General features: G+C 37.9%; 1 protein-coding gene across 3 annotated transcripts in view; it reads right to left on the bottom strand.

The window, feature by feature from the left end:
* LOC132117198 (unconventional myosin-VIIa-like) overlaps positions 1-25,546 on the bottom strand; it is a 38,552-nt gene extending 13,006 nt beyond the window's left edge. For 2 of the 3 annotated variants that reach the window (XM_059526309.1, XM_059526311.1), the window contains exons 1-30: positions 25,481-25,546; positions 24,927-25,040; positions 24,653-24,805; positions 21,983-22,167; positions 21,751-21,872; positions 17,024-17,166; positions 16,828-16,941; positions 16,128-16,281; positions 15,962-16,038; positions 13,157-13,276; positions 12,915-13,057; positions 12,574-12,784; positions 12,316-12,451; positions 11,461-11,567; positions 10,141-10,278; positions 8,934-9,096; positions 8,669-8,757; positions 8,487-8,581; positions 8,327-8,411; positions 8,023-8,241; positions 6,940-7,257; positions 6,652-6,852; positions 6,347-6,523; positions 6,156-6,245; positions 5,844-5,971; positions 5,619-5,745; positions 5,340-5,459; positions 5,066-5,239; positions 4,281-4,508; positions 4,019-4,189 (exon numbers count right to left, since the gene is read on the bottom strand). In XM_059526309.1, the coding sequence (XP_059382292.1) occupies positions 4,019-4,189; positions 4,281-4,508; positions 5,066-5,239; positions 5,340-5,459; positions 5,619-5,745; positions 5,844-5,971; positions 6,156-6,245; positions 6,347-6,523; positions 6,652-6,852; positions 6,940-7,257; positions 8,023-8,241; positions 8,327-8,411; positions 8,487-8,581; positions 8,669-8,757; positions 8,934-9,096; positions 10,141-10,278; positions 11,461-11,567; positions 12,316-12,451; positions 12,574-12,784; positions 12,915-13,057; positions 13,157-13,276; positions 15,962-16,038; positions 16,128-16,281; positions 16,828-16,941; positions 17,024-17,166; positions 21,751-21,872; positions 21,983-22,167; positions 24,653-24,805; positions 24,927-25,040; positions 25,481-25,498 (4,320 nt within the window). In that variant the 5' untranslated portion in view covers positions 25,499-25,546. The remainder of the gene's footprint in view (positions 1-4,018; positions 4,190-4,280; positions 4,509-5,065; positions 5,240-5,339; positions 5,460-5,618; positions 5,746-5,843; positions 5,972-6,155; positions 6,246-6,346; positions 6,524-6,651; positions 6,853-6,939; positions 7,258-8,022; positions 8,242-8,326; positions 8,412-8,486; positions 8,582-8,668; positions 8,758-8,933; positions 9,097-10,140; positions 10,279-11,460; positions 11,568-12,315; positions 12,452-12,573; positions 12,785-12,914; positions 13,058-13,156; positions 13,277-15,961; positions 16,039-16,127; positions 16,282-16,827; positions 16,942-17,023; positions 17,167-21,750; positions 21,873-21,982; positions 22,168-24,652; positions 24,806-24,926; positions 25,041-25,480) is intronic. The other variant, XM_059526310.1, reaches the window with a different exon arrangement.
* Positions 25,547-26,300: the final 754 nt, after the last annotated feature.

Raw genomic sequence — 26,300 nt, 5'->3', positions numbered from 1 at the left:
CAGCATTATTAAACATTCATGTCCATCCCTTTAACCTATGAAAGGCAGAAAGGTAATTAAAACAGCCTTCACCCTTGAGAGAAGGAACATGTGATTAATGTTCCCACAGGAACCGTCAATCAAATTTCAACCTGCTGACTCCATCATCCGCTACGAGCTAGTGCAGATTGCTGACCTAAACAACAAACCCATGATAGTGGGGCCAAAAGAACTGTCTCAGATATTCAGGGGCCTGTGATTACATTCTTTTACAGCAGACTGTAGGTGATGGTGGTAGACGGTGTGAAGGTCGCCCCCGGCACACACTTAGATTAGAGAGTTAATCATAGCTGTGAGATCATATTAGCACTAGGTGGAGATTCAGGTACTGCTCTAAGATAATGAGACTGCCGTCCTTGAGAACATACCGCTGGGTCAGTCAGACACAGTAATGAAGACATGGCATAGATATGTCCTGTGACTGAACGTTTGGTTATAATGAAAAGGTTAATAATAGATTTTTTTTTCTGTTATATGTGCTGTTTTATCATGTAAATGTGAAGCCATTCTCAGAAAATGGTGACATTTGTGCCTAAAATTTTTAACATTTTCTGCCATCACTGACATTGGACAATCAACTAATATTCAGATTGGTGTGTTTCTCATGGTCTAATTCTTGACATTTTATGCCTATTCTAAATATGCTATTACAAACTTAAAAACGACCAAAAGTTACTTATTGTCATTAACTCTAACTTTAAAATGGCATATTATTTCAATGTCAGTATGATGGGTTTTACTTATTTTGAAACATTTTAACTTGAATTAATACATTTTAGAACAACCAAAATGCACATAATATAATATAATATAATTAGTGCTGTCAAAATTAGCGTTTTAACGCAGGAGATACATTTTTCCAGATTAACAGCATTAAAAATATTTAACGCAGTTAAGGCAGGGGTGGAGCTAGTGTTGGCCACCCCACTCACAACTGCTGCTTCTGTCTCTTTTTTCTTGACAAGAATTGTGTTTATGTAGAGGCATTAAAATTAGTGGTGGGCATAGATTAATATTTTTAATCTAGATTAATCTCACTGTAATCTTGGAATTAATCTAGATTAATCTAGATTAAAATGGCTCATTTGAATTCTGCCGAAAACATTCAGAATATGTGTGATACCCTAATAAAATAATTAATAAAAGTAAGTCTTTTAGAATGGGTTTCTCAAGCCAGGTGGTGCATTAGACCAGGGGCTCATCTCCTGTTTCCAAAATGCATCACAAACTGCTTGAGAAAGCTGTAAACGAATTCCACATTGTACAAGGTGCAAACAACCTTACGCCTGTTTCACACATAATCCGTCTGCAGTGCGTGTGCGTTTCGTATTTTTTTACGCACCCATGTTAACGGATTCCAGCGTTCACACGGTTGCGGTCCGTCAGTGCGTTCCAGGTGATCGATCATTTACGTACCGAGTAGCGGACTGCAAACGCGTCCTGTGTGAAAGCACAATGAGTATGAGTCCGTGCTGCTTCTGCACCCAGGGCCGTAGTGGGGTCAGCGGGGCCCCAGTGAAGGTTGTACCAATGGGCCCTGAAATTGTTTAATTTGTATGTTCGTTCGTTATTATTTATTTGTGCTATTTACACAATGTTTAAGTTTTTTTTTTTTTTAAGTTTGTAGGTGTCGAGGTACAGAAACTGAATAATTAAATGTAAAATAGCACTGGATAGTCTTCAATGTAAAAATGAAATATATAATCAAACCAAAATTTATTCAGACACCTTCAACATTTCTCACATTATTACAGTTTATTTGCTGTCGCTTGTAAAATGGTTCTAAAATATGACAAGAACTTAGAGTTAAACTGTGTCAGAACAAATTTGTCAACAAAAATGTCATAACTTTGATTGTAATCCATTACATACATTTCTATCAACCAAATCTACAGACAACTGTTTTTATGACATCAATACTTTGTTGATCAATTACCAAGCAATGCTTAATTTTGTTCAGACTGTGGTGTGAAAAGGTTGCATTAGCAATTCAGATAAAAGAAAAAAAAAACACATAAGCAATACATGGTGCTTGATAAGGTGCTGAATAATTTTTGATATACAATTTTTTATCAATTTCACTAGTAGTTCACTGTATGAAGATTCTTTGGGTATAATATGTCACAGTGTCCTGTACCTACTAGTCAAATATATCAAAAATTATATCTGGTGTCTGAATAATTTTTGGTTTGACTGTGCATTAATTCTTAAAACTACAAAGTAATTCAGTCAAGAGCAGTGAGTGATTTTCTTTCGTTTTCTTGGATTAACATTACAGCAGCCAGTAGCTAAATTAGGCGCGGTCACTTTAAGAGACGATGAACGCATCCAATATAATACAAATCCCATTTTTTTCCTCAACTGTTTACTTTCACTTAAGAAATAACTGACAGTTTTTTCGAGCATACTTTCTAAGGCGGGTATTTTGACATATTTTGTAAGTATTTGTCGGCACAAGAGCAAAAAGAAGCAGATTCGGTGTTCTGAGATGCCTTTCTCTGATTGAGCCCTGAACAACAGAACACTGCGGTGCTGAATTGGGCTCTTTTACATCTTTTTGTTTATTCAAAGTGCAATTTGTTTTTGTTCATTCAAGTGCAGGAGGGACTTCGAGGAGAACTTCGCAGAAGAGAGCTCTGTTCAGTGTCGCTGTCCGTGATACGCGGCTCTCTCTCTGCGGGCGCACCGTGTTAGCACGTCACGTTTGATGTGGTAATTTCACAGTAGGTTTAACCACATCAACTCTGGGGACCCACCGGTGGGTCCAATATTGCATATGCCTAATTCTCAAAAAATCTAAATAACAGCTGAAGTGGTTAAAGACTCATTCTCGCCCCCTACAGATTCTAGGTATACATCCGCGCTAAAAAAATCAAGGTGAAAGTCATCATAGCTTGCTTAGTATAGACCCAGCTCTCAACCCAACTTTGAGAATAGATTAACGGCGATATTTTTTTTATCGCCCGATAAGAGTCTCAGGTTAACGCAGCACGATAACGCCGATAACGGCCCACCACTAATTAAAATCTTTACAACCACATCGAATGGTAAACTTTTTAGATGCACACTTCATTCACCTCAGCAAAAGGCGCTACTTAAATGAGCGCAGGAATAATACGAGGTGACGAAGATCTTCAGTAGAGCAATAGTGAACTGCGGTCAGATAAGATTTTGTCAGGGCACATGTCAGTAAAAACAAATGTTCCTGTCCTGTCAGTTGTTATACTCTACACTCTTCAACTGCATGCAAAAATACGGTAGCAAGTACTGTAGTCTGTTTCATTTCATATTAAAGCACGAATTAAACTACAAGCATGCGTGACAGAATTGCATCACATTCAGCAGCAGCAGCTCTTAAAGTAATAGCACCCAAATAAGCTAATAACCCAACCGCTGCCATGCCTGTAAATCAAAGAACAAAAGAAAAAAAGGAAATCAATAACTTTTGTAGCTTTAAGGATTCATCTATATTTAATTTAATATTTAGTGTTTGATAATCTTATTAAATTACTGTATTTTGCCTACATGCTGAAGGGCATAGGTAAATTGAATTTATTATAATGGATTTATGTGAAGATTGTTTGAAGTTCAAATAAATTAGAAGTTATTTTTTTAAGTCTAATAAATGTTACAATTGATAGCTCTCAATTATACTGTTATGTAAGTATAGTCAACATTACATAGTCAATGGTTAAATAAAAAAAAGAACAATTTCCTAGAGACATCAGTAGTATTGGTATCAGTGATACTCGCCTTCAGTCATTAAAAAGCTGTGATTAATTCCAATTAATTTCAGAAAAACGTGCGATTAATAAGTACTTTTTTATCTTATTCATTTGTTAATTGTTTAATCGATTGACAGCACTAAATATATGTATATTAAAAATGATACAATAATAATATACAATTATAATTTTATGTTAAATAAAATACTAGTAACTCAACAAAAAATGTATGTATTAAAATGATAAATGTGTACCTTTATGTGAGTTTCTAGGATCATTTGTGCCCATTTTTCCACTGTCTTGGAGGGAGTCATTTCTCTGTCTGGTATGTAGGATGGAATAAGACTCAGAAGACGGTCTGGTATGACTTCTGACCCATAGTCCACATAGTACTGTTGAGAGGCCAGCTCAGCCAGGTCCTCCTCCTAAAATAATACAGCACATGTGCACACCTAGTCAATGCAAGTCAGCAATTTTTTATAAGGCAATGTGAAATATGTTAACAGCAGCTCTCACCCTATCACAACGGTACTCCCCGAATTTGACCCCACGCACAATTTGCTGGTAGATGAGGTTAGTGGCCATGCTGTCCTCAGCAGGGTTGTGCCAGGGTGTGAAGATTTCCTTCCTGAAGAACAGCCTCCAGGGGGCGTTGCGCTCCTGAGCGCCTTGCTCTTTAGCATATTGCTCACACTGCGACACAGCATCCATCACATGATCCTTCCCACTGCCCAGCGATGAAACCTGAGGAGGATGCACATTATGAGGGTCTTAAACTGGATGAAAAAATAAGGATACACACTGATCAAAAGTATTGGATTGTATTTTTTATTTATTTATAACAGTTAAAAGTGAACTGCGAACAGATGAGATTTTGTCAGGGCATACGTCAGTAAAAACAAATTTTCCTGTCAGTTGTTGTACTGTACACTCTTCAACTGCATGCACAAATACGGTGGCGCGTACTGTAGTCTGTATTTCATATTAAAGCGCAAATTAAACTACAAGCATGCGTGACAGATTTGCATCATGTTCAGCAGCAGCAGCTCCTAAAGTAATAGCAGCCAAATAAGCTAATAACCCAACCGCTGCCATGCCTGTAAATCAAAGAACAAAAGAAAAAAAGGAAATCAATAACTTTTGTAGCTGTAAGGATTCATCTGTAACTTAATTGACTATTTAGTGTCTGATAATCTTATTCAATTTCTGCATATTGACTGAAAACTTACAATAAACTCAGCTTTAGCATCTCAGGAATAAATACAATTTTAAAATATCTTAAAATATATGTATTGACATACCTTATCAAAAAGAGCAATGTATAAAGAGAAGCCAAAGCGATCCTTCAAGGCAATTTTGTCTGACAGAGCATTGCATAGCTCTTCGGCTGTGGTGGCCGAGTCAGTGAGCAGGGTCTTTGTAGTGCCGTCCATGAAGGTCACAGGCAACATGATGGGTTTCTTAGATTTAGTGGCCTGGAGGAGGAAAGAAAAAGAGATCCAGCCAATTAATTCACATTTTCCAATGAGTTTTCCCAAAAGTGAAATCTAATGGCTTCTGTGGGTCCTAAAATACCTGCAGCTCAAGCCAAGAAGGAGGCTGGGTTCTTGTCTTATTCGCAAATGTTCTTCTCAGTCTCTCCTCACAATAATGCGCATAACCAGGAGGGCTGCTGTTAATGAATGTCCGGAGAAACTAGAGAAATTGTAGATAAAGAAATTAAATGGTGAAAAATAGTAAGGCCAGATTTGAATGATACATATGATTTTTTTCTGATTTAGGATCATTAAAAATGCACGCAATCTTATTTCCTGTTGACTAGCCCAAAAAGAAAAAATATAAAAAAAATGTTACTTTGACAAAATTTTCGGAAGGAGCAAAGCAGCCCACACAGAGGGACAGCAGGATCCAGCCGCGGGCATGGCTGCTTTTGGATGTATTCTGGCTCAGCTGTTTACAGATTTGACAGTAGATCTCATCTCTGTCGGAGGAAACAAACCCAGATGCAATATAATTCAGATGAAAGGCACATTCAACAGCTCTGGTATACCAGCTATTATGCATTTGCCATGTCCTGACCTGAGAGCAGGGCGTAATATGCTATTGCCAATGATAAAGTGGAGCTTTTCTAAATTGGAGGTGGGCCGGTCTTCCAGCATGCCGTTTTCCTGCAGACTGTAATCGCTGTCGGTCAGCCGTCTGGTCACCTAATAGAGGCAGGAATAGTTTACATTTATTCAACAAAGATAAATTACACTGATTTATAATATTACTAAATATTTTATTTTAAATACATATTATTATTTGAACTTTCTACCGATCAAAGGATTCTGAAAACAGTACAGTATCATGGTTTTCACAAAAATATTAAATAGCACAACTGTTACAGACCTCCTCTGTGATCTTTGATTTTTTCTTTAACGTGAGGGACACCAGCTTATGCCGTACGCTGTTCCTCTTCTGGATGTCAGTAGTGGAACTCTGGAAACAATAAAGAAACTTTCTTAGATGTCATAGCAATAACACTTTACAATAAGTTTTAATTTAACTTTAGCTTTTGCCCACCACCTAACTTGTCTCACCTCGTCATCCACCTGCAGGGCCTGAAGTTCTCTTTTGTAGGTCCTCTTCCCCAATGTCTCATAGATTTTAGTCATAACTGGAATCTTCTCACTGCCGTTATTAATGCTGATATGATATTTGGGTTCAGGGAGATCTCCCATAAACCTCAAAACAGTGATCCACACAGCCAGAGCAGCCTACAGACATAAAAAAAACCTTAATATGATATGGGCAAAGCAGCGTAAATGTTAAACAGTAAACAATAACACATCTAATAATCTATATTATTAGTATAAATAATACTTTTAAAGAAAAAAAAGCATACTAGCTGATCTCCTTCATCCTCGTGAAACAGCAGAGGTTGTTTCAGTGGCCGCCGTATATACGTATGTGTGGCATTTCCCTGGAAGTAGGTTGCAGCAAACTTTGCAAACTTATACTCTGATAGGTCTACCTCTTCATCATCAGGAAGTGGAAGAGGTTCATCAATGACTTCCTCAAACTGTCTTGGAACATTCTCGAGATCCTGTCACATCCAAACAAAATCAAACTAAGATAAAGTGAAAGCCAGGCAAAGTACATTACAGAGAATAATAGTCATAAAGTCCCATACCGTAAACCCTTCTGGTGCTTCGCCATCCAGGTTGGGAAGAGAGTTGGCACTGCCCAGGAATCCGAACATCTGGTCAACTATGTCAGAGTCGCTGACTGGCTCCTGTTTTTCTCTCTCCATCTGCTCCAGAAGCTCCTTTTTCCTTCGTGTCTCATCCCGCTCTGCCTGCTCTTTCTCCTTCTGCTCTTGGTCGAGCTGGGCCAGACGCTCCTGGTGCTTCCTCTCTGCTTCTGCTCGAGCCCTACGTGCCGTCATCTGGTTTCTCAGATGCTCCTCTTCAGCAAGCCGCTGCCGCTTTGCTTCTAATCGTCGCTCCCTCTAAACAGAGAGAGAACAAACTTCATTACAACACAGTTATCTTAACAAGTATCTGCTTGCCTGAAGGATGGATGGACGGATGGATGAATATACAAATGGATGGATGGATGGATGGATGAACAGATGGGTGGGTAGATGGATCAATGGATTAATGAATGGATGGATAGATGGTTGGATAGATGGAAGGATGGACAGACTGGTGAATGGCTGGGTGGATGGACTGACAGATGGATGGATGGGTGGGTGATCGGATGGAATGGATAGATGAACAGATGAATAGATGGACGGATGGATGGATGGGTGGATGGATGGATGAAGGAATTGATGGATGAACAGATGAACAGATGGACGGATGACCAGACAGGTTGGTGGATGGATGGATGGATCGATAGATGGATGGATGGATGGATGGATAGCTGGATGAACGGATGGATAGGTTGATGGATGGATGGATTAATGGGTGGATGGATGGATGGATGAATGGACAGATGAATGGACAGATGGATAGATGATTGGATGGACAGATGGACTGATAGATGGATGAACAGATGGACAGACTGGTAGATAAATGGATGGATTGGTTTGATGGATGGATGGGTGCATAGATGGATGGGTAGATAGATAGACAGACAGACAGACAGACAGACGGACATACACAGATAGATAGATAGATAGATAGATAGATAGATAGATAGATAGATAGATAGATAGATAGATAGATAGATAGATAGATAGATAGATAGATAGATAGATAGATAGATTTACCTCCAGTCTGAAATGCTTGCATAGTCTACGTGCTATCATTCCTCGTGCATAAGCCTGGACTGTCAGGACAGCATTGAAGCGATTTGAGAACGTCTGCCGCACCAGGAAGCCACGACACCAGGCCTGGAGCAGAGTGATGCGTGTCCTGGATGCTTGGTACGCCAGGTACAACTTCCGTGACCTGTACAAAGCCTGGAGCCTCAAGAAACCTACACACATCTGAAATGAAAGCATCATTATAATCAGACAGAACCTCAGTGCATGTTATTTCTGCTCAAGTTTCATTGAGAGCATGCCAACCCACCACAGCGTAGTGCTTTCTAGAGATGTAGCCTCTCCATATTCGCTGGATTAATGTCACAGCCTTTCTAACCCTTAGGAAGCTAGTTCTAGACAACAAAGATGATCAATTGAAAAGATGTTGTTTTAAATTTTTTTTTGGTCAGCTTTTCTTTTTCTCATACCTTACTTTCTGACCTCTCATAGTCTTCTGGATGAGAATGACCTTGTCAGTGATGGCTTTATCTCTTTCAATTTCCAACTGAATGTCATGATGATCCTACAGCAAGTATAGGCCAAGTATACAATTTGTCACAAATATAAAACAAAGCCAAATCTCCGGAATTTTTTTTTATTTGTGGCAAACCTTTAGAAAGATTTTTGTCTTTCCTATCTGCCAGTCATCATTTCTCTGCAGAACTGACACAAAAATGCGCTTACAGGTCCCTCGCAGATCTTCCTGTAAGAAGACACAGATTCAGAGCTACCTCCTAGCAGCAAACTGTCAGCAATTGTCAATTCTAAGAGATTGCACAGAAAAAAAAGCTTTGATAAGAGCTGTCAAGCAAACAACATACTTCAGACCTGCATGTCACATCTGTTGACTGCATTAACACAGTAATGCTTTAGACTCGCCTGTTTGTAGGCAGGTTTGACCCCAGGCATAAGAACCCGATAACGGTCCACAAACTCAGCGAATGTGTAGCGTATGGGATATCCAGCTCTGCGTATTCGGATAGTTTCCATCATTCCTGAGTAGCGTAACTGTCTGACACACAGTCCTCTATCAAACATCTGCAGAGAAGAGAATGAGAGCTGGTATTCAGGGCTCAGTAAAAAAAATTGTCTAGAAAATTAGGATTATATCTCCTGTTAAGAAAATATTATTGATTTATACAATATATATCAAATTATCTTTTTTGTAACAATTAAGATTTTTAAGCATATATCTAACAAAATGTAACTAGAAAAAACTATATTCTCTGCAAAAAACCCTAGTGAAAAAATAAACAAACTATGCTATAATTTATTTAAACCATTTATTTCATACTAAGTACTTTAAACCTATTATCATATTCTTTGACGCATCGAAACTTGCTAATATAAAACTATTATTAATCTTGGAGTAGGCTATTTCTTTTTTGCACAATGCACATTTAGTTTACTTAATAGTAAACCTTTTAATGTCACTATTGATGAGGATTGTATGATATTTGAATAATATGTCTTTAAATGCAAGATATTTAAAGTGTAGCTGTTGCAATAGTTTAACACAAACAAATACACTCCAGTAAATCTTCAGGTGGACTTTAGCACTACCTCAGCACAATTAAAGTGCAAAATTTGTTGTTCCAATTTAGCAGGCTTCAAATATACCACTTTAAGTACAATTGCAGGGTATTTTTATTAAGCACATAAACATGTAAATGTATTTGTAGTATACTTGGCACAAAATCAATGTATTTCAAATATATTTAAGTATATTTGTTCAGTAAGGAGACCTTGATATCAGTTTTTTGATATCAAATGTAACTTGTTTTAATCTTTTGTTGATAATTTGATTGGAAAACAAGACAAAAATAATGAAAGAAGAATAAATTTTTTTTTTTTTCTAATCTAAATCAATCAATCAATCAATCAATCAATCAACCCATTCTCTGTTCCATTTGTCCTATGTAGTGCTGTGGTAAATAAGGAAAGAAAGAAACAAACAAAACAAACAACGAAAGAAAGATTGGCCGTGGGCCTTCACATCATCTTCATTGTTGAGCCCTAATTAAATGTTTAAATGATCTGCATCTTATCTTCAAACCCACACAGAGACACTGTTTTACTCACCATGGGCTTTTTGAGCTCATTGGGTTTAATACAACGCACAAAGAAAGGCTGACACACACTCAGCGTCCTCATGAGCAGCTCGAGTGAGCGCTTAAACTGACTGCTCAGAGTTGGGGAACGCTTCCTTGTGTCCATTCCCTGAAAACACAGAAATACTTTAATTAACATCACACAAAAATACACATCACAAAAGCAATCAAATACCCATACTGCACACATCACAAAGACGCCACTTCACCTTTCTGTGTGGCCCTTCTTTGGTCCAATCTTTTCTTCTTTCTTTCCTGCCTTTAATAAATGTCATTTTTTCATACTCTCTCCCTCTCTCAACACAATTCTTCGGGATCTTCATTGGTTGCTTGTTTCCTTCTCTGTCTACCTCTCTCTTGCTGTTATTTCATACACTTCACATGCAAATGCTTCAAGAAGGCATTGTAAAGCAAATCGAGTAGTTTCTCCCTTCCTCGAACTTCACTCAGTGCCAGGAAAAAGAGTAAATGGAATTTCTCTCTTGTAAAGAAAAAAAAAACCTCAAAATAATGCTGAAAAACACCAATGAGAACAGGCCGCATCTAACTTGAAACAGAATCTGTATGTGATGACTAATGTTTTTTTCCTCAATTCATCTGGAGAATAATGCCGCTGTTAGAGCTATTAAATTATTCTGTCAGCGTGCCCTTACCGACTGCTTCAACAGAACCCATTTCCAAAGGAGAAGAAAACCACAGGAATGAGTTTTAGTAAGGGCCTACTGAGAAAATGTAGTTCAATAGGAGTCTGAGAGGGACACAAACCACGCCGTTGATTACCTTTTGAAGGGATGCAGTGGGCTCCACATAGCCACAAAGAAACTGAGGCCAAAAATAAGATTGAGGGACAGAGTGAGGATAGAAGAGAGAATGAGAGAGAGAGACAGAGGCAGAATTGAGCCAAGTCTGTTGAGAATCAGCCACAAAAGATCAGGACTGACATCACAACAGAGAGAGAGAGAGAGAGAGAGAGAGAGAGAGAGAGAGAGAGAGAGAGAGAGTTACAGCAGCAGGGTTAGTCAGACTGTGCTGACACTGTCACACAGAGTCATGTTAAAGACTCAGGCTCAAGTTCTCACATTTGTAGCTTTCACTTCTCTCGTTCACTGTGTGTTTTTCCAAGGGCAATTATTCTAGCACACGGCTTTGCTTTTAATATGCAACCCTAACATAAACCTGCATGGCCAGGATTTGGCCCTCAGAGATCTGCGGCCTCGCTGATATATGAGAATATATTGTGAGAATATTAATGCTGAGCAAATATGGATTCAGTATTGGAAAAGGGCATCACCATAGCAACATCAGCTTGGAAGATCTGCTTGATGAACTTGTTTTTGGATGAGTACACGAGTTGGATGATGTCACTGTGGAGGCTGTCCCGGTTTTTCTCCAGGAAACCTGAACAATGAACCAGATGGAGATTTGTTAAATTTTCAATGTAGACATAAATATTGTCATTCTTATTGTATGAACATTTTTATTATTATCAATATGGGCTAAAAGTACAGCTAGATGGTTATTATTGCAAAATTGATGCCAAAAGAGCGTGTCATCCAGATAGGGCTTTATGATGCAACAATGACTGACTGATTGTATGCTATTCTTTCTTGCTCATTAAGCAGCTATTTAGTAAATTATATTGTATAATAATATTATATACATTGATTGCACTACTGTTCAGAAGTTTAGGGTTTGTAAGATAATTTAATATTTAATATTTTTCAAAGACACCTCTTATTCTTTACCATGGCGGTATTTATTTGAGCAAAAAAATTAAAAAACAATAATATTGTCAAATATGATTCCAATTTAAAAAATGTATTCCTATGATAGCTGAATTTTCAGCAGACATTACTCCATATGTTGATTTGATGCTCAAGAAACTTATTAAAAATCAATGTTGAAAACAGTGCTGCTTAATATCATTGTTGAAACGGATCATTTTTTAGAACTCTTTGATGAACATAAAATACTTTCACTCTTGATCTATTTAATGTATCTATGATTGTGTATATTTTAGATTAGAAACTGAAATTATACACAAAAGTGTTTTTACATTTTACTTTTGTTGTAAAGAGCTATACAAACAAATGTAGTAGTAGTATTATTACTATTATCATTAACTGTTTAATTCAGTAATGTGTACCTTTAGTTTCATAGTGCACCACTCCAGCAAAGTGCTGAATGCCAAACTGGGTCTCGTGACTGTGCTTAGGAGGGATGTAGTTGGTATTAAGTTTGTGCTGGGAGTTCAGCTTATTCAGCATGGTAGCATCTGTTCCCTACGAAACACAGCATGACCAGAAACACAGCACACAGTCATGGCTAGATATCCACTGCTCAACTGATAAATAAAAATGATGAACCAGCTTTTCTGTGGTGCATCAACAACCTCAAACTTTACCTTAGGGAACTTGCTCTCCTCATCAATAAGGGAAATTATATTCATAGGTTTGATGGCAATCATATCCAAGGCATCCTGGTTGTCAGTGAACTCGATGTGCTGCCAGTTGATATCTTCCAGGTTGTACTCCTCCTGCTCTAGCTTGAAAACATGGCGAACGAAGAATTGCTGCAGGTTCTCGTTTGCAAAGTTGATGCACAGTTGCTCAAAACTACAGCAGGAATAAATAAGATTAGTACCAGTTTGATCAAAAAATGCCTTTTAGGTGCACGGCCTGAGGTAGACCGGTTCTGTTTGAAGAAACTAAAACAATCTACAATTTTCTATTTACTAGTACTCACCTGTTAATAGTGAAATTCTCAAAGCCGAAGATGTCGAGCAGGCCTATAGACCTGCGAACAGTCTTGGTTTCTGTGGAAGGAGCCCTGTAGATGGCGGCATTGATTTTATCCACTATCCACACAAATAACCTGCCATAGATTCCCTGATGGAGACAGAAATCGCCCACTTAGTGAATATTGATGACTTCTGTGACAAACTGAAAATCAAAACTGGTCCTTATATTGATTAGGAACAATCTCACCTTGACAAAGGCATCACGGACATCCAGCCCCTGCTCCACGCTGAGAGGGGTGGACACACTTTCACCCCTGGTGATCAGTGTACGTGTGGTCAGACATGTCATGACATCCTGAGGGTCTGCCTGCAGAAAGAACCAGACTAGTTCATTGACACCCGACCAATTCAATAAATGGTCAAAGGTAAATATATTATGATATGAAGGCTATGTAATTTTTTTTTTTAATGTTTCTTCATATTTATATAACATTAATATATATATTTTTTTAAATATAGTAATACACTGTTAAACTTAATGCTCCGAAATAAGATTTTTCTTTGGCACAGTATAGATAAGAAAAATTATTAAAATTGGTTAATTTATTGATTTACAGTATAGACCAAAAGTTTGGACACACCTTCTCATTCAAATAGTTTTCTTTATTTTCATGACTATGAAAATTGTAGAGTCACACTGAAGGCATCAAGGGCTATTTGACAAAGAAGGAGAGTGATGGGGTGCTGCGCCAGATGACCTGGCCTCCACAGTCACCGGACCTGAACCCAATCGAGATGGTTTAGGGGTGAGCTGGACCGCAGACTGAAGGCAAAAGGGCCAACAAGTGCTAAGCATCTCTCGGGGAACTCCTTCAAGACTGTTGGAAGACCATTTCAGGTGACTACCTCTTGAAGCTCATCAAGAGAATGCCAAGAGTGTGCAAAGCAGTAATCAGCGCAAAAGGTGGCTACTTTGAAGAACCTAGAATATGACATATTTTCAGTTGTTTCACACTTTTTTGTTATGTATATAATTCCATATATAATTCCACATGTGTTAATTCATAGTTTCAGTGTGAATCTACAATTTTCATAGTCATGAAAATAAAGAAAACTCTTTGAATGAGAAGGTGTGTCCAAACTTTTGGTCTGTACTGTATGTATTATCAAATTTGATTAATAGGGTCGAATTCAGCTCATTATAATGACCTTGTTAAAAAAAATTAAAAATAAAAAAATAAATAAAAAATCCTGGTAACACTTTACTTAAAGCCCTTATGTATAATTCATTATACAAGTAGTTTTAATGCATTAATAATGCATTGTGACACACCTTATAATGTACAATCTCATGAATAATTGTAACCACAGTTAATACATTATAACACTTATCAATTCATTGTTAAACTACTATATTTTAAATTTGGTTATAATTATTTATGACAAGATATAATATATTAAAATATATTAAAATGCACTTTATAAATAATTATAATGCATTATTGCCTCTAATAATATTTTAGAATGCAATTAAATGTTACCAAATATGTATATTTTTTATATTGAAAGTGTTTGACTAATGCATAAATTATAACATTATTTTATGTTCTTACATCTGTCCATGCAAAAGCTATTTGAGCCCACAAGACTTAAATATTAATATAAATATGTAATTTTTAAATTCCATTTATTCGTAATAGTATTCGTAATAGTAAGTCAGAATTGACAATCTACAGGACTTTTAAGATAAATAGACATTTTACAAGCAGTTTTTATTTATTTATTATTATAATTATTATTTTTTTTACAGTGTAATTAAAATATGGTGGACTGTAAAGTGTACTGATTCTCAAATATCCCTTCTGATTACGCTTGTGATGTATTTCATCGTACCACCAGGGGGCAGACGTAAGCAAAGAAAATGATTTTAAGATGGCATTGAGCTGCAGCCATTTAAATCAAACTGAAAACAGAAGAAAGATTGTGGACAGTGGAAATATGCAGAAAGACGTAGAAATCCTGAAGACTGACAGCAGAGTGCTGCCGGCAGGAAGTCTGAACAGACTCGTCACGCTGTACGATAATAACATTAGAATGAAAGTCTGATGCTCTCTAATGACTACATTTATCTCAAACTCCCCTCCCTCAACTACACAGATAACGCAGTACCACAGAGCTAATGAGAGAGATGAATCTGAACAAGACAGCAGAAACAAACCCCTTCAAGTAACAGCAGCTGAGATGGCAATAACTGGATGCAAAAATGTGATTAAACCAAAGCTAAAAGACGTGTACAGAGTTAGTGCAGAGCAATGACCTTTTACTTTATTCATATTCGTTATTCTACACAATCCTTCAGTGGAAAATATTCAGCGAACATTACTTGACCTTACCTAGGTTGTGTGGTCTACTGGTTAATGTTAACTAATCAAATGCTATTTGAGCATAATTTTTCATCATCTACTAATGAAGGCCCACTTTTCACCATTCATTTAATTTTACAGCTTAAAATAAAGTCTTGAATATCTTGTTTCTATGGAAGCTAGATAAAGTTTATCACACGAAAGTCACATAATGAGATGTAAATGTACACTGTGAGATATAAGGTCCTAATTGTGAAATATAAATAATTACAAGAAAAATTTTGTTATTGCGAGATATAAAGTCACAATGTGCGATATAAAGTCAAAATTATGATAAAAAAAATATCAGTTGTGTGATCCAAAGTCAAATTGTTTAATACAGACACAATAATTTGCAACAGTCGCATTTTGTGATATAAAATCGCTATTACAATAACTAAAATTGTATAGGAAGACACAGATATGTGAGATATGTCACTAAATCAAGGAAGACTCACTTTGTGAGATATGAAATCGCATATTACGAGGAATATAGTTGCAGTTACCTCTTTATTTATTTTTTTCCAATCTGAGATGGAAATCCATATGTTTCACTCAAACAAATATCACAGAATGGAAATAAAAAAATAGTTTTCAGATGGCCATTCATGCGACTTTAAAACTCTCTCGTGCATTCACATGAACCTCACCTCCAGCAGCATGGCTGCTTTGGCCAGGTCAGGTGAGCGAACCACCACACAGGTATCCAGGTTCTGCAGTGTTTGAGCTGTTGGGGCAACACAGACATGCAATTTTGCTGTCCCCTCTGTGGGTGAACAATTATTAATAATAACATCTTCCATTGACACTATCCACCTTCAAAGCGCAGGTTGCCCATATGCAGGATGGCAGCCAGCAGTTTGGAGATCTCCCAGTTTTCATTGTCAGTAAACATCAGGACCTTCATGGCTGACAGAATGCTGGAGTACTCCTTCATATCATTCCTCCCCTCACACACTGTACAGTTTCCCTGGATGACGGGCCAAGACAGAAAGATAGAGCGGACATGCACACGCAAGCCTTTTACACACTCTCTTGTTTCCTCTACTGCAACTAGACAGATATCAACAAGTAAGATATGTTTTCTTGTTATATTAATGGAACAGTTCACTCAGAAATCTGCTATCATTTACTCTTTCAAACCTGTATGACCTATTCTTGTTTCAAAATGACTAAAAGCACAATAAAAGTATCATAAAGCAGTCAATATGATTTCAGAAGACTTGGAATACAGTACACAATTCATATGGGCCACGTATATACAACTTACACCATTTTTTGAATTTATTTGAGAAAGTTTTGAGAAAGACAGACCCATTTATTTTAATTTTTTATTCTTCAGTATGACTACATTTTGTGTTCCACAGAAGAAAGTAAGTCATTCAGGTTTGGAACTACACAAGAATTTTCATTGTTGGGTGAACTATTCCTATGGAAAGATATATTGAAATTCTTTCATAAGGGAAAAGAAAATATATAAAAGTGCATTAGTGGTCTGATAAAAACAGGCCCTCACCATAGTAAGATAACTGTAGTCTGTGGCCAGGCCCAGGCCTAATTTAGTCTTCTGATCAGGCCTCATGCCTGCCAGCATACAGTAAAATACATGGTAGTTCCTCTCATCGGCTGCCTGCAAAGACATTTAAATATAATCACATCACTGACATCACCATAGCATGATATATAGACTTGTTCTGTCAATCCTCTTTCACCTGTCTGCAAACTCTAGACTTCTCCAGCAGGTACTGCTCGATCTTTGCCCCCTCGATAGCTCCTCGTCTGTTGAAGTGAATGTCTACGTATTTTCCAAACCGACTGGAGTTGTCATTGCGTATGGTCTTGGCATTACCAAATGCTGCGGTAACACGGCAAACAAAGGAACAGATCTCCATCCCACGGTTTTAGAAATTTATTGAAGACACAGAAGAGAAGCAAAGTATTTACAAAGCCCTGCTGACTTTCATACATGGTTGAACAAATTTGTAAATTCAAGGCTCTTTTTTCTTTCTTTTTTAAATCATGAGCTTGAATTGAGAATACACTGCAGAAAACATTTTCTATTTTCTCCTTCTATATATGAACACTTTGAATTTACATATTAATATACTTTTCTTGCATATATACTGTATATATATGTGCTCATAAGATTACATACCCCTTAAAGAATATGCAAATATGTTAATAATTTTAACTAAATAAGAGGGATCATGAAAATCGCATGTTATTTTTAGTTAGTACTCTCCTGAATAAGCTGTTTAGATGTTTATATATATACTCCACAAGACAAAATAATAACGGATACATTTTTTAAAATTTGGTACTGTACAGTACTTAAGAAGCTACATAAATACTTAAATGTTTCCCAGATAACAAAATGAGTACAATTTACCATGATCATCCAATTTAAAATGTTTGGAGCTGGGTGAATTTTCTGAAGAAACAGCAGGCAGTTGAACTGCTCAGGACCAACAAGGGACTCATGAACAACATTTTTACAAAATAGAAAAACAGCCGTGGATCCTCCAGGAAACACACAGTACTAAGATTCAATAGTATGTAAACTTTTGAACTGGGTCATTTGTATAAATTCAGTTTTCTTACGAGAGCTCTCTCGTACTGCGTCTTAGCTAAGACGCTACGGGAAAAGTCTCTTTTCACGAAATACTGAAGCAAAAAATTATCCTTAATTTTGTATTTTTGTAAAGCGCATTTGCAGCAGTACACAGCCATAGGCGAGACGGCTCGCTCGCTCATTAGCTTGTTCTGCGGCAACTGCACAGCCTATCGAGCGCAGGCTGATGCAACATCAGACCAATAAGGGCGCTTCGCGACCCAACCTATAAAAGGAGCTCGAAAAGGCTGACTCACCTGATTTTTCATCTCTTCAGCGAAGCTCACGCATCGCTGGATCACGGAGGAAGCAAGCGCCGTCTGAGAAGCATATCAGCGGGACGAGCCATTCCGAAGCTGCTGGCTTTCGCCGCCTTCCACTGCCGTTCCTGCTGCGCTGTCCGGCGCCTATATCCTTTCAATTCTGTTATATCCAACTGTTCTTTATGTGTGTGTGTGTTCGCCCTGCGACACACACTCGTAAAAGAGCTCGCGTCTTTTTTAAGATCATTCGTCAGAGCCCCACTCAGCGAGGGAGACCGGTACGTCATCTGTGTCTCCTGCCTGGGTGAAGATCATGCAGCGCTCGCGCTCGCTGACGGCGGATGCCCTCACTGCGAGCTGTTGCCATGGTGACTCTGAGGACTCGCCTGGCCTTTTCTCTGAGCCTGCATTCTCCGCTGCGCTGAGGTGCCGTAAAAGCGTCTCTTCCAGCGGATTCCGGAACCGTCTGGAGCTCCGTCTAGAGCTCCGTCGACACGACGTCTGTATGCCTCGAAGTGGTCGGTCTTCTCCAGCTGGTGCACAGCTCGAGGATATTCACCCCTTAGTTGTGAGGTGACGGAGGTTCTCTCCTTCCTACAGGAGCTGTTGGATAAGGGCAGAGCCCCATCCACGCTCAAAGTTTATGTGGCGGCCATCGCAGCGTTTTCTGAAACAGCGCTCGGTCAGTCAATCGGAAGGAATGATTTGGTCATCCGGTTCCTCAGAGGAGCTAGGAGGCTGAATCCTCCCAGACCTCCGTCAGTCCCTATGTGGGACCTCGCGGTGGTTTTGGAGGCCATGAAGGGTCCCCCTTTTGAGCCTATCCAATCGGTTAGCCTTCAGCATCTGTCGTTCAAGACAGTATTCTTGTTGGCTCTCGCTTCGGTGAAGCGTGTGGGTGATTTGCACGCGCTCTCGGTGAGCCAGTTGTGCTTGGAGTTTGGGCCTAATGACTCAAGGGTCATACTCAAACCTAGGCACGGTTATGTGCCGGAATCCCTCAACACGACATTTCGGGCTCAGGTTATTGCCCTGTCTGCCCTGCCGGTGTAAGGAGAGGATGGAGACTCGAGTTTTCTTTGCCCTGTCAGGGTTTTAAGAACTTATGTGTCTCGCTCTGCTGCCTTTCGACAGACGGAGCAGCTGTTTGTCTCGTTCGGTGGACGTTCCAAGGGAATGGCTGTTTCGAGACAGACTCTATCCAGATGGATAGTTGACGCCATAGCGTTAGCTTACGCTTCCAGGGGCCTTCAGTGCCCGTTGGGCGTCAGAGCACACCCCACAAGAGGCGTCGCCTCGTCGTGGGCGTGGTCTACTGGGACCTCCTTGCAGGATATATGTATGGCGGCAGGTTGGGCCTCGCCGTCTACATTTATCAGGTTCTATAACCTGGAGGTTCCCGCCTTGCAAGCAAGGCTGCTGTCGGTATAGTCGAATCAGGGCCCTGAGGGGAATTCTGAGTTCATGAGCGCTATGCGCTGCCGACTGTTATATGGGCAGTATTGCGTAAGACCCGCATTGCCACATTGGTCAGGCTTTGCCTCGGCTGTGTGATGTCATATTGCCGCATCTACGGATGCTGCTAGATATGGGACGGAGGGCTTTCCCCCTTTTCTGTCCTGGACTCTCTGTGAGTCCCTCAGGTGACGGTGCACTGTAAATCCTGGGCGTTGCTTCAGGTTTATTGGTGTGTGATCCCTGCGCGCACGGCGTTTTACTCGGTTACTTAACGTAACCTCGGTTCTCTCTAGAAGAGCGAACGAGTACTGCGTTCTCTGCCGTGCGCACGATTCACTCTGGTTCGCTTCGGCGATTAAATAAATCAGGTGAGTCAGCCTTTTCGAGCTCCTTTTATAGGTTGGGCCACACCCGTTTCGGCGGGAAGTGGCAAGAAGGGCGCGAAGCCTGTTGCATCAGCCTGCGCTCGATAGGCTGTGCAGTTGCCGCAGAACAAGCCAATGAGCGAATGAGCCGTCTCGCCTATGGCTGTGTACTGCTGCAAATGCGCTTTACAAAAATACAAAATTAAGGATAATTTTTTGCTTCAGTATTTCGTGAAAAGAGACTTTTCCCGTAGCATCTTAGCTAAGACGCAGTACTCGTTCGCTCTTCTAGAGAGAACCGAGGTTACGTTAAGTAACCAAGTACGTTATTATTTTGTCTTGTGGAGAATATATAAATGTGTTATCTGAAATAGCTTATTTGGAACAATAACAATAACATGCAATTTTCATGATCCCTATTATTTTGTTAAAATTATTAACATTTTGCATATTCTGCAAGGGGCATGTAAATTTATGAGCACTACTGTATATCACTACTGAAACATGGGATGATGTTTTGTCAAAAATAATGTATACTGAATTATCAGCTAACATGTTATGATTTTTGTGATGATGTTTTTGGTTCGGTGTATATTCAGACTAATGAATCCTTAACTTTGAAATCAGCATGATCAACTTTTTGCCTTAAGTTTTTAAAGTATTAAAAATACAACAAATCTCATAAATTACAATTGAAATATTGTTAAAAATGCAATTGTTATTGATTTACCTCTGAAAAAAATTCTGTAAAATATAAAAATATATATATTTACAAAATCTTTTAATTTAATTATTATTACTGTTTTAGTAGTGATAAATTTGGGGAGAGGACTTCCTGAAAATACAATATGAGAATTAATGGCACAATTAATAGCAATGTGTACAATGCTTGGATATTATACAATTTGCATACATACAATTTTTTTTGGAAAAATACTTTTTTTTTTTCAAGACCTTTCCAACTTTGACTTTGGACCAATTTTGTAGAATGGCCCATATATGCATGTGTATATTAATTTTACATATATTTCTTTCATTTTAAATTTCAAACATCATTTATTAATATAATGTAATGCTTTTGGGCATGCTACTGTATGAATAATAACTGATGTATGACAACTAATTCAGAAAAATGAAAATGAAAAATTATATATTATTAATTTGATTAATTAATATTATTTTATTATTGGATTAAAAAACGACTGAACTGTATTCAAATGTATTTTCATTCCTACTTTCTTAAAATAAAATTCAAATTACAAAAGTTTTATCCTATTTATTTTACAGGAATATTCAATTCTCTCCTGATTGGCATTCCACCATCCTTTCAAAGTACAGTGTAATTAAAAAATGACACAAGTGTTAGTTTATCAACACATTTTGGTAAACAAACAGCCTGAGCTCTGGCACAAAGCCTGAAGCTTGCTCATGACGCTTATGCATGTGAGAAGCTGGGCATGAATCCATATGTTCTGATAAGGTACAGAAACAAGAAGCGTTAAGCCCAATTTAAATTGCTGGAGGTCACAAGCCACTTAAAATCATAGAAATCACCTACTCCCTTTAAAAATTGATGATGTCCAGTTGCCTTGTCACTCTACGTACATCGCATTCAGTGCGAACGCTCCTTTACTAATAGAGCAGATCCTAGGGCCGTGTTGTGACTTAGCACAGAAGCTACCGCTGGCAATCACTAGATCAGTGTCAGACAGGTAAGGTCATTAGGTTAATGATGATCTGACCTTCTAAAATAGGGTTGGCCTCCAGAACCTGCTGCTCAATCCAGGAGTGCTGGCCGCTGATAGCTGCCAGGAACTGTAAGATGAGTTTGGTGCTCTCCGTCTTCCCAGCTCCAGACTCACCGCTGAACACGCACATAGTCAACACAGTTATAGGCACTAACCAGTGAATTACATTGTGGTAAAAATAAAGAAGACTTAAACTTCCCCTAAACCTTTACAGGCTGTGATTTACCTGATGATGCAGCATTGGTCCTTGTTGTTTCTTTGCATACTGAAGTAGCAGTTGTCTGCAATGCCAAAGACGTGTGGTGGCATCTCTCCTAGCTTCTTGTTTGTGTAGAGGCGGATCTGATCAGGTGTGTAGATGGGCAGGAGCTGGTACGGATTCACCGCTATCAGGATTGACCCTGTGTACGTCTGAAATACGTTATTATAAACACATAATTGAGTGGTTACAGGGCTCCAGATTGGGAAAAAAACAAAACAAAGAACATTTGCAATAATTTAAAATCCACTGGTGACAGTCGGGGGAAATTTGCATGTGCAAACACAAGTGACCTCATCTCCTGAGGTGGTGCACGAACACACAGCAACCCCTGATATCTGATCAACAAACTAATGGACCTTATGTGTTTGTTCTGTTATGAGTCCTTGTGATACACCATTGTGTATTCGCAATTGCAATATTTGAATATTTGTCTGCGTGTGCTTTTGTTTCTATTAATAACTCTCATGTGGTCACAAAAGTGAAAAATAAGTCTGTATCCATGTCAGAACATGTATGCTCACATTTCTATATGCTTATAGTCAAACAGCTTGTTTGGGATAAAAGGAAATCTTAAATTGATCGAGAGCATTTTGCCAAGAGTTCACCGTTTAGCGAGAGACGGTTGGTCTGTTATGATTTCAGCCACTGATAATCAAAATGTTTGAATCAGACTCGCTCAGTCAGTGAATCATTCATTACTGTCATTACTGAAGTCACAATTGACTCCCACGAGTCATTTCTGATCATATATAATTACATAAAGGTAACTTTATGATCTACTTAATATAAGATTAGATTATCATTCTGAATCTGATCCAGAAGTAATCTTTTACAAAAAGCTTTTTGTTTCAAATGTTACTTTTTTCATGAAACTTGCCCACATTCAAGTGTTGATTAAAAACAATGTATGAAGCTAGAATAAAACATTTAATTTTGTTTAAAAGCAGAGGCTCTCTTGGTTCTGACCCAATGCATGTTCAGATATTCATATAACAAAATATTCTGGGGACAATCATTTATTTATTATTTTTTTTCTAAAAATGATCAAAAATGCTGGCAGTAGCTGACACTGGAAGGGAAGGAGTTAAAATACTTCCCTCAATATGCAGATACAAGTATTATAAGTAAGTTTAAATATTAACTGTATTGATTTTTTTTACACTGCATAAACATCTATGACATTTGCACAACATGCTGTTATCATCGTGTAACATCATAGTTTTTGCTGTTCCTCTTTCAAACTGTCAAACTGATGCCATGACAGAATTTCCATGTTTCAGGTCTTTTGCTCTGCTGAATATCATCACTGAAACATATATTTTTAATACAATCAAAATACAAATTTGGACAAAGCACAGTTTAGGCGTTGTGGGTGACAACTGGTGCTTTTTATCAGTCAATCAGACCCATCAATTTACTACAATGATGTGCTTCATACCATCAAAAAAGAAGACTGAAAAAACATTCTAGTTAGATAAAAAAGTAAATAAATCTGAGCAGCTTGAACACATTTTCATCCAAATGGATCCTAATAGTAGTGTACCTCAAGAAAAGAGCAATGACCCTACAATAGGACATTTTTCCTATGCCAAGTAATTGACAAATACACAGCCTATGACAAAGTTACAATTGGGGATTCATTGGTGAAACAAAATAAAAGGTCACATTTCACGAAGCACATTTTCTGCAGCCTGAAACAAAAACAATGAGCAAAAAAGCTATACCATCTAAGAGACCAAAACAAATCATTTGTTCAATCTTTTTACGGAATGAAAACACATGCCCTGATTTCATATTCAGCAAGTGCTACAACGAATGTAAAATGTTTTGGTCTCCATACATTGTACAGTCATAAATCAATGTCAATGTTCTAATGACAATCTAGATTTCTAGATATAATACTAAGCAGAAACAAGCCAATGCCATCTGCAATTTAAAGTCAGCATTTTTACTTTAATAATCTGATGTAATTCTTCTTGAAAGAGGATATACAGTGAGAAAAACATCACTTTGAAGTTGACCAAATAAGCCCTAAATACAAATCTGACTATTGGCTAACATTATGGTACAGTCTGTGTGGTCTAATTTGATGCAATGTGGGATGTTAAAGGGATAGTTCACCCAAAGATGAAAATTACCCCATGATTTACTCACCCTCAAGACATCCTGAGTGTATATTATTTCAGACGAATACAACAGGAGTTATATAAAAAATGTCCTGGCTCTTCCTAGCTTTATCATGGCAGTGAACAGGGGTCGAGATTTTATAGCTCAAAAAACGGCATCCATCCATCAAAAAAAATAAAATAAAATACTTCACATGGCTCTGGTGGGTTAGATGTAACATAAACTAAAATGTATTAGTTTATGAAGTTTTAATATATATTTTTAATACCAAATCTTTACTAATCTCCCAGAGCTGTTTGAAATACTTTTTATCATGGATGGATGGATGCCTCTTGTTGGATTTCAAAATCTCAACAGCCATTCACTACCATAATAAATATTAAAAGAGCCAGGACATTTTTTTATATAACTCTGATTTTATTCGTCAGAAAGAACAAAGTTATATACACCTTGGAGGGCTTGACGGTGACGGTGACGCAGGCAGAAAATGTTAAAGGTCACGCTTACATATATGACCCTGTCGTTGTAACGGATCAGGAGATTTCTGAGGATACCAGCTTCATTCAAGTCCCCGAGACGGATCATGTCCTCCACCCCATGAATGGAGGTTGGGTGCATAGGTTTGATGTTTGTAGCATTCTGAAGAGATATCCGGTGCTCCTATAAGGGGAAAACACAGACTTTTAGTAATAAGTAGATAAAGAACATTTATAGTTCACTAACTGTTTTTTTTTCTCACATGTTGGGCACTATTAAGAGTAGTACACACTGAAAGGCCCACCTTTCCTTCATCATCTAAGACCTGGATATGACCCGAGTCACAGAATTTGACCACGGCGCCTACAGGGACGTCAAACTCACGACCTGTTCTGTGGTCCAACCAGACATAGTCCCCCTATGGAACAACCCATCAAAAACCAAATCTTTGTCATTGCAAATTGGAAAAATTTCACAAATGATTGCAAAAACAACAATTTAAAGGGATTATTCACCCAAAAATGAAAATTCTGTCATCATTTACTCACCCTTCACGTGTTCCAAAGCTGTATGAGTTTCTTTTAATTTTTCTAAAAATGTTGGTATCCAAACAGCTGATGTAGCCATTGATTCCATATTATTATTTTCCATATTATGGTATTCAGTGGCTACTGTCAGCAGTTTGGTGACCAACATTCTTCAAAATATCTTCTTGTGTGCTCGACAAAAAAGAAAGAAAGAAAGAAAGAAAGAAAGAAAGGAACTCCAACAGGTTTGGAACACATAAATGATAGATTTTAAATTTTGCGGTAAAAAAGTAAAGAAGTTGAACATTGAACAAGAGCATAAGAACCTTACCTGTTGCAGAATGACCATGTTTCTGGTTTAGAGTTTTGACATTAGAAGTCACTATGTGAGGGACCTATAAAGGATAAAAACAGGAGATAAAAATAAATAAATAAAAGATATAAAAATTAATTAAAGTTAGATTGAGTTAAAAAGATCAAAGCAAATGTAAAAAAAAAACCTACTATGGTGTAAGAAATTAATAAATATATCCATAGAAAAGAAACAGACTTTATGTGACAGCACGTTCCACACCCTAGGACTTTGCGATCAATTATTAAAAAAGATATTAAGATCTTTTTAATAAAAGCAAGAACCTGTGAGCCTATATCAGAATAGCAGAAGTATACTCTGAAGACACATTTTCTAGCATCTGTTCAGAGATTCTCAATGCATCATAAATATTAAAATGACCCTGTTGGGGCATATTTAAAATTACATTTTCACAATATAGCTTTACCAGAAAGGATCTACTGATCCCCCAAATATTAAAGACCAAAAACATCTTTAACTTTGCAGAGCACAGAAGAGCTAATTTTATTAACAATGTGGGTCAAACTACAAAGTAGACACTGCCAGAGACAGAATAGACCAAGCATAAAGTACATAAAGGTCAGCTGTTCCATGTGCTAAAATATAGAGGAACAATTCATTAAACACCAGGAATAGGTCAGTGCAGGCATACAGTACATTAATCTGTTTCCTAAGCCCATAAAATTCATCACTGCTGCTTCTGGCATGACACTTGTGTATTAGTAAACATTCAAATATTTTAAATCGATGATGCATTGTTCATTACTATTTCCATCTGTGAAATCATGTTTGATAACAA

Source organism: Carassius carassius, chromosome 36 (assembly GCF_963082965.1).
Source record: "Carassius carassius chromosome 36, fCarCar2.1, whole genome shotgun sequence".
Lineage (NCBI taxonomy): Eukaryota > Metazoa > Chordata > Actinopteri > Cypriniformes > Cyprinidae > Carassius > Carassius carassius.
The sequence above is the reverse complement of the archived record's forward strand: the minus strand, read 5'-3'. Positions and strand labels throughout refer to the sequence as shown.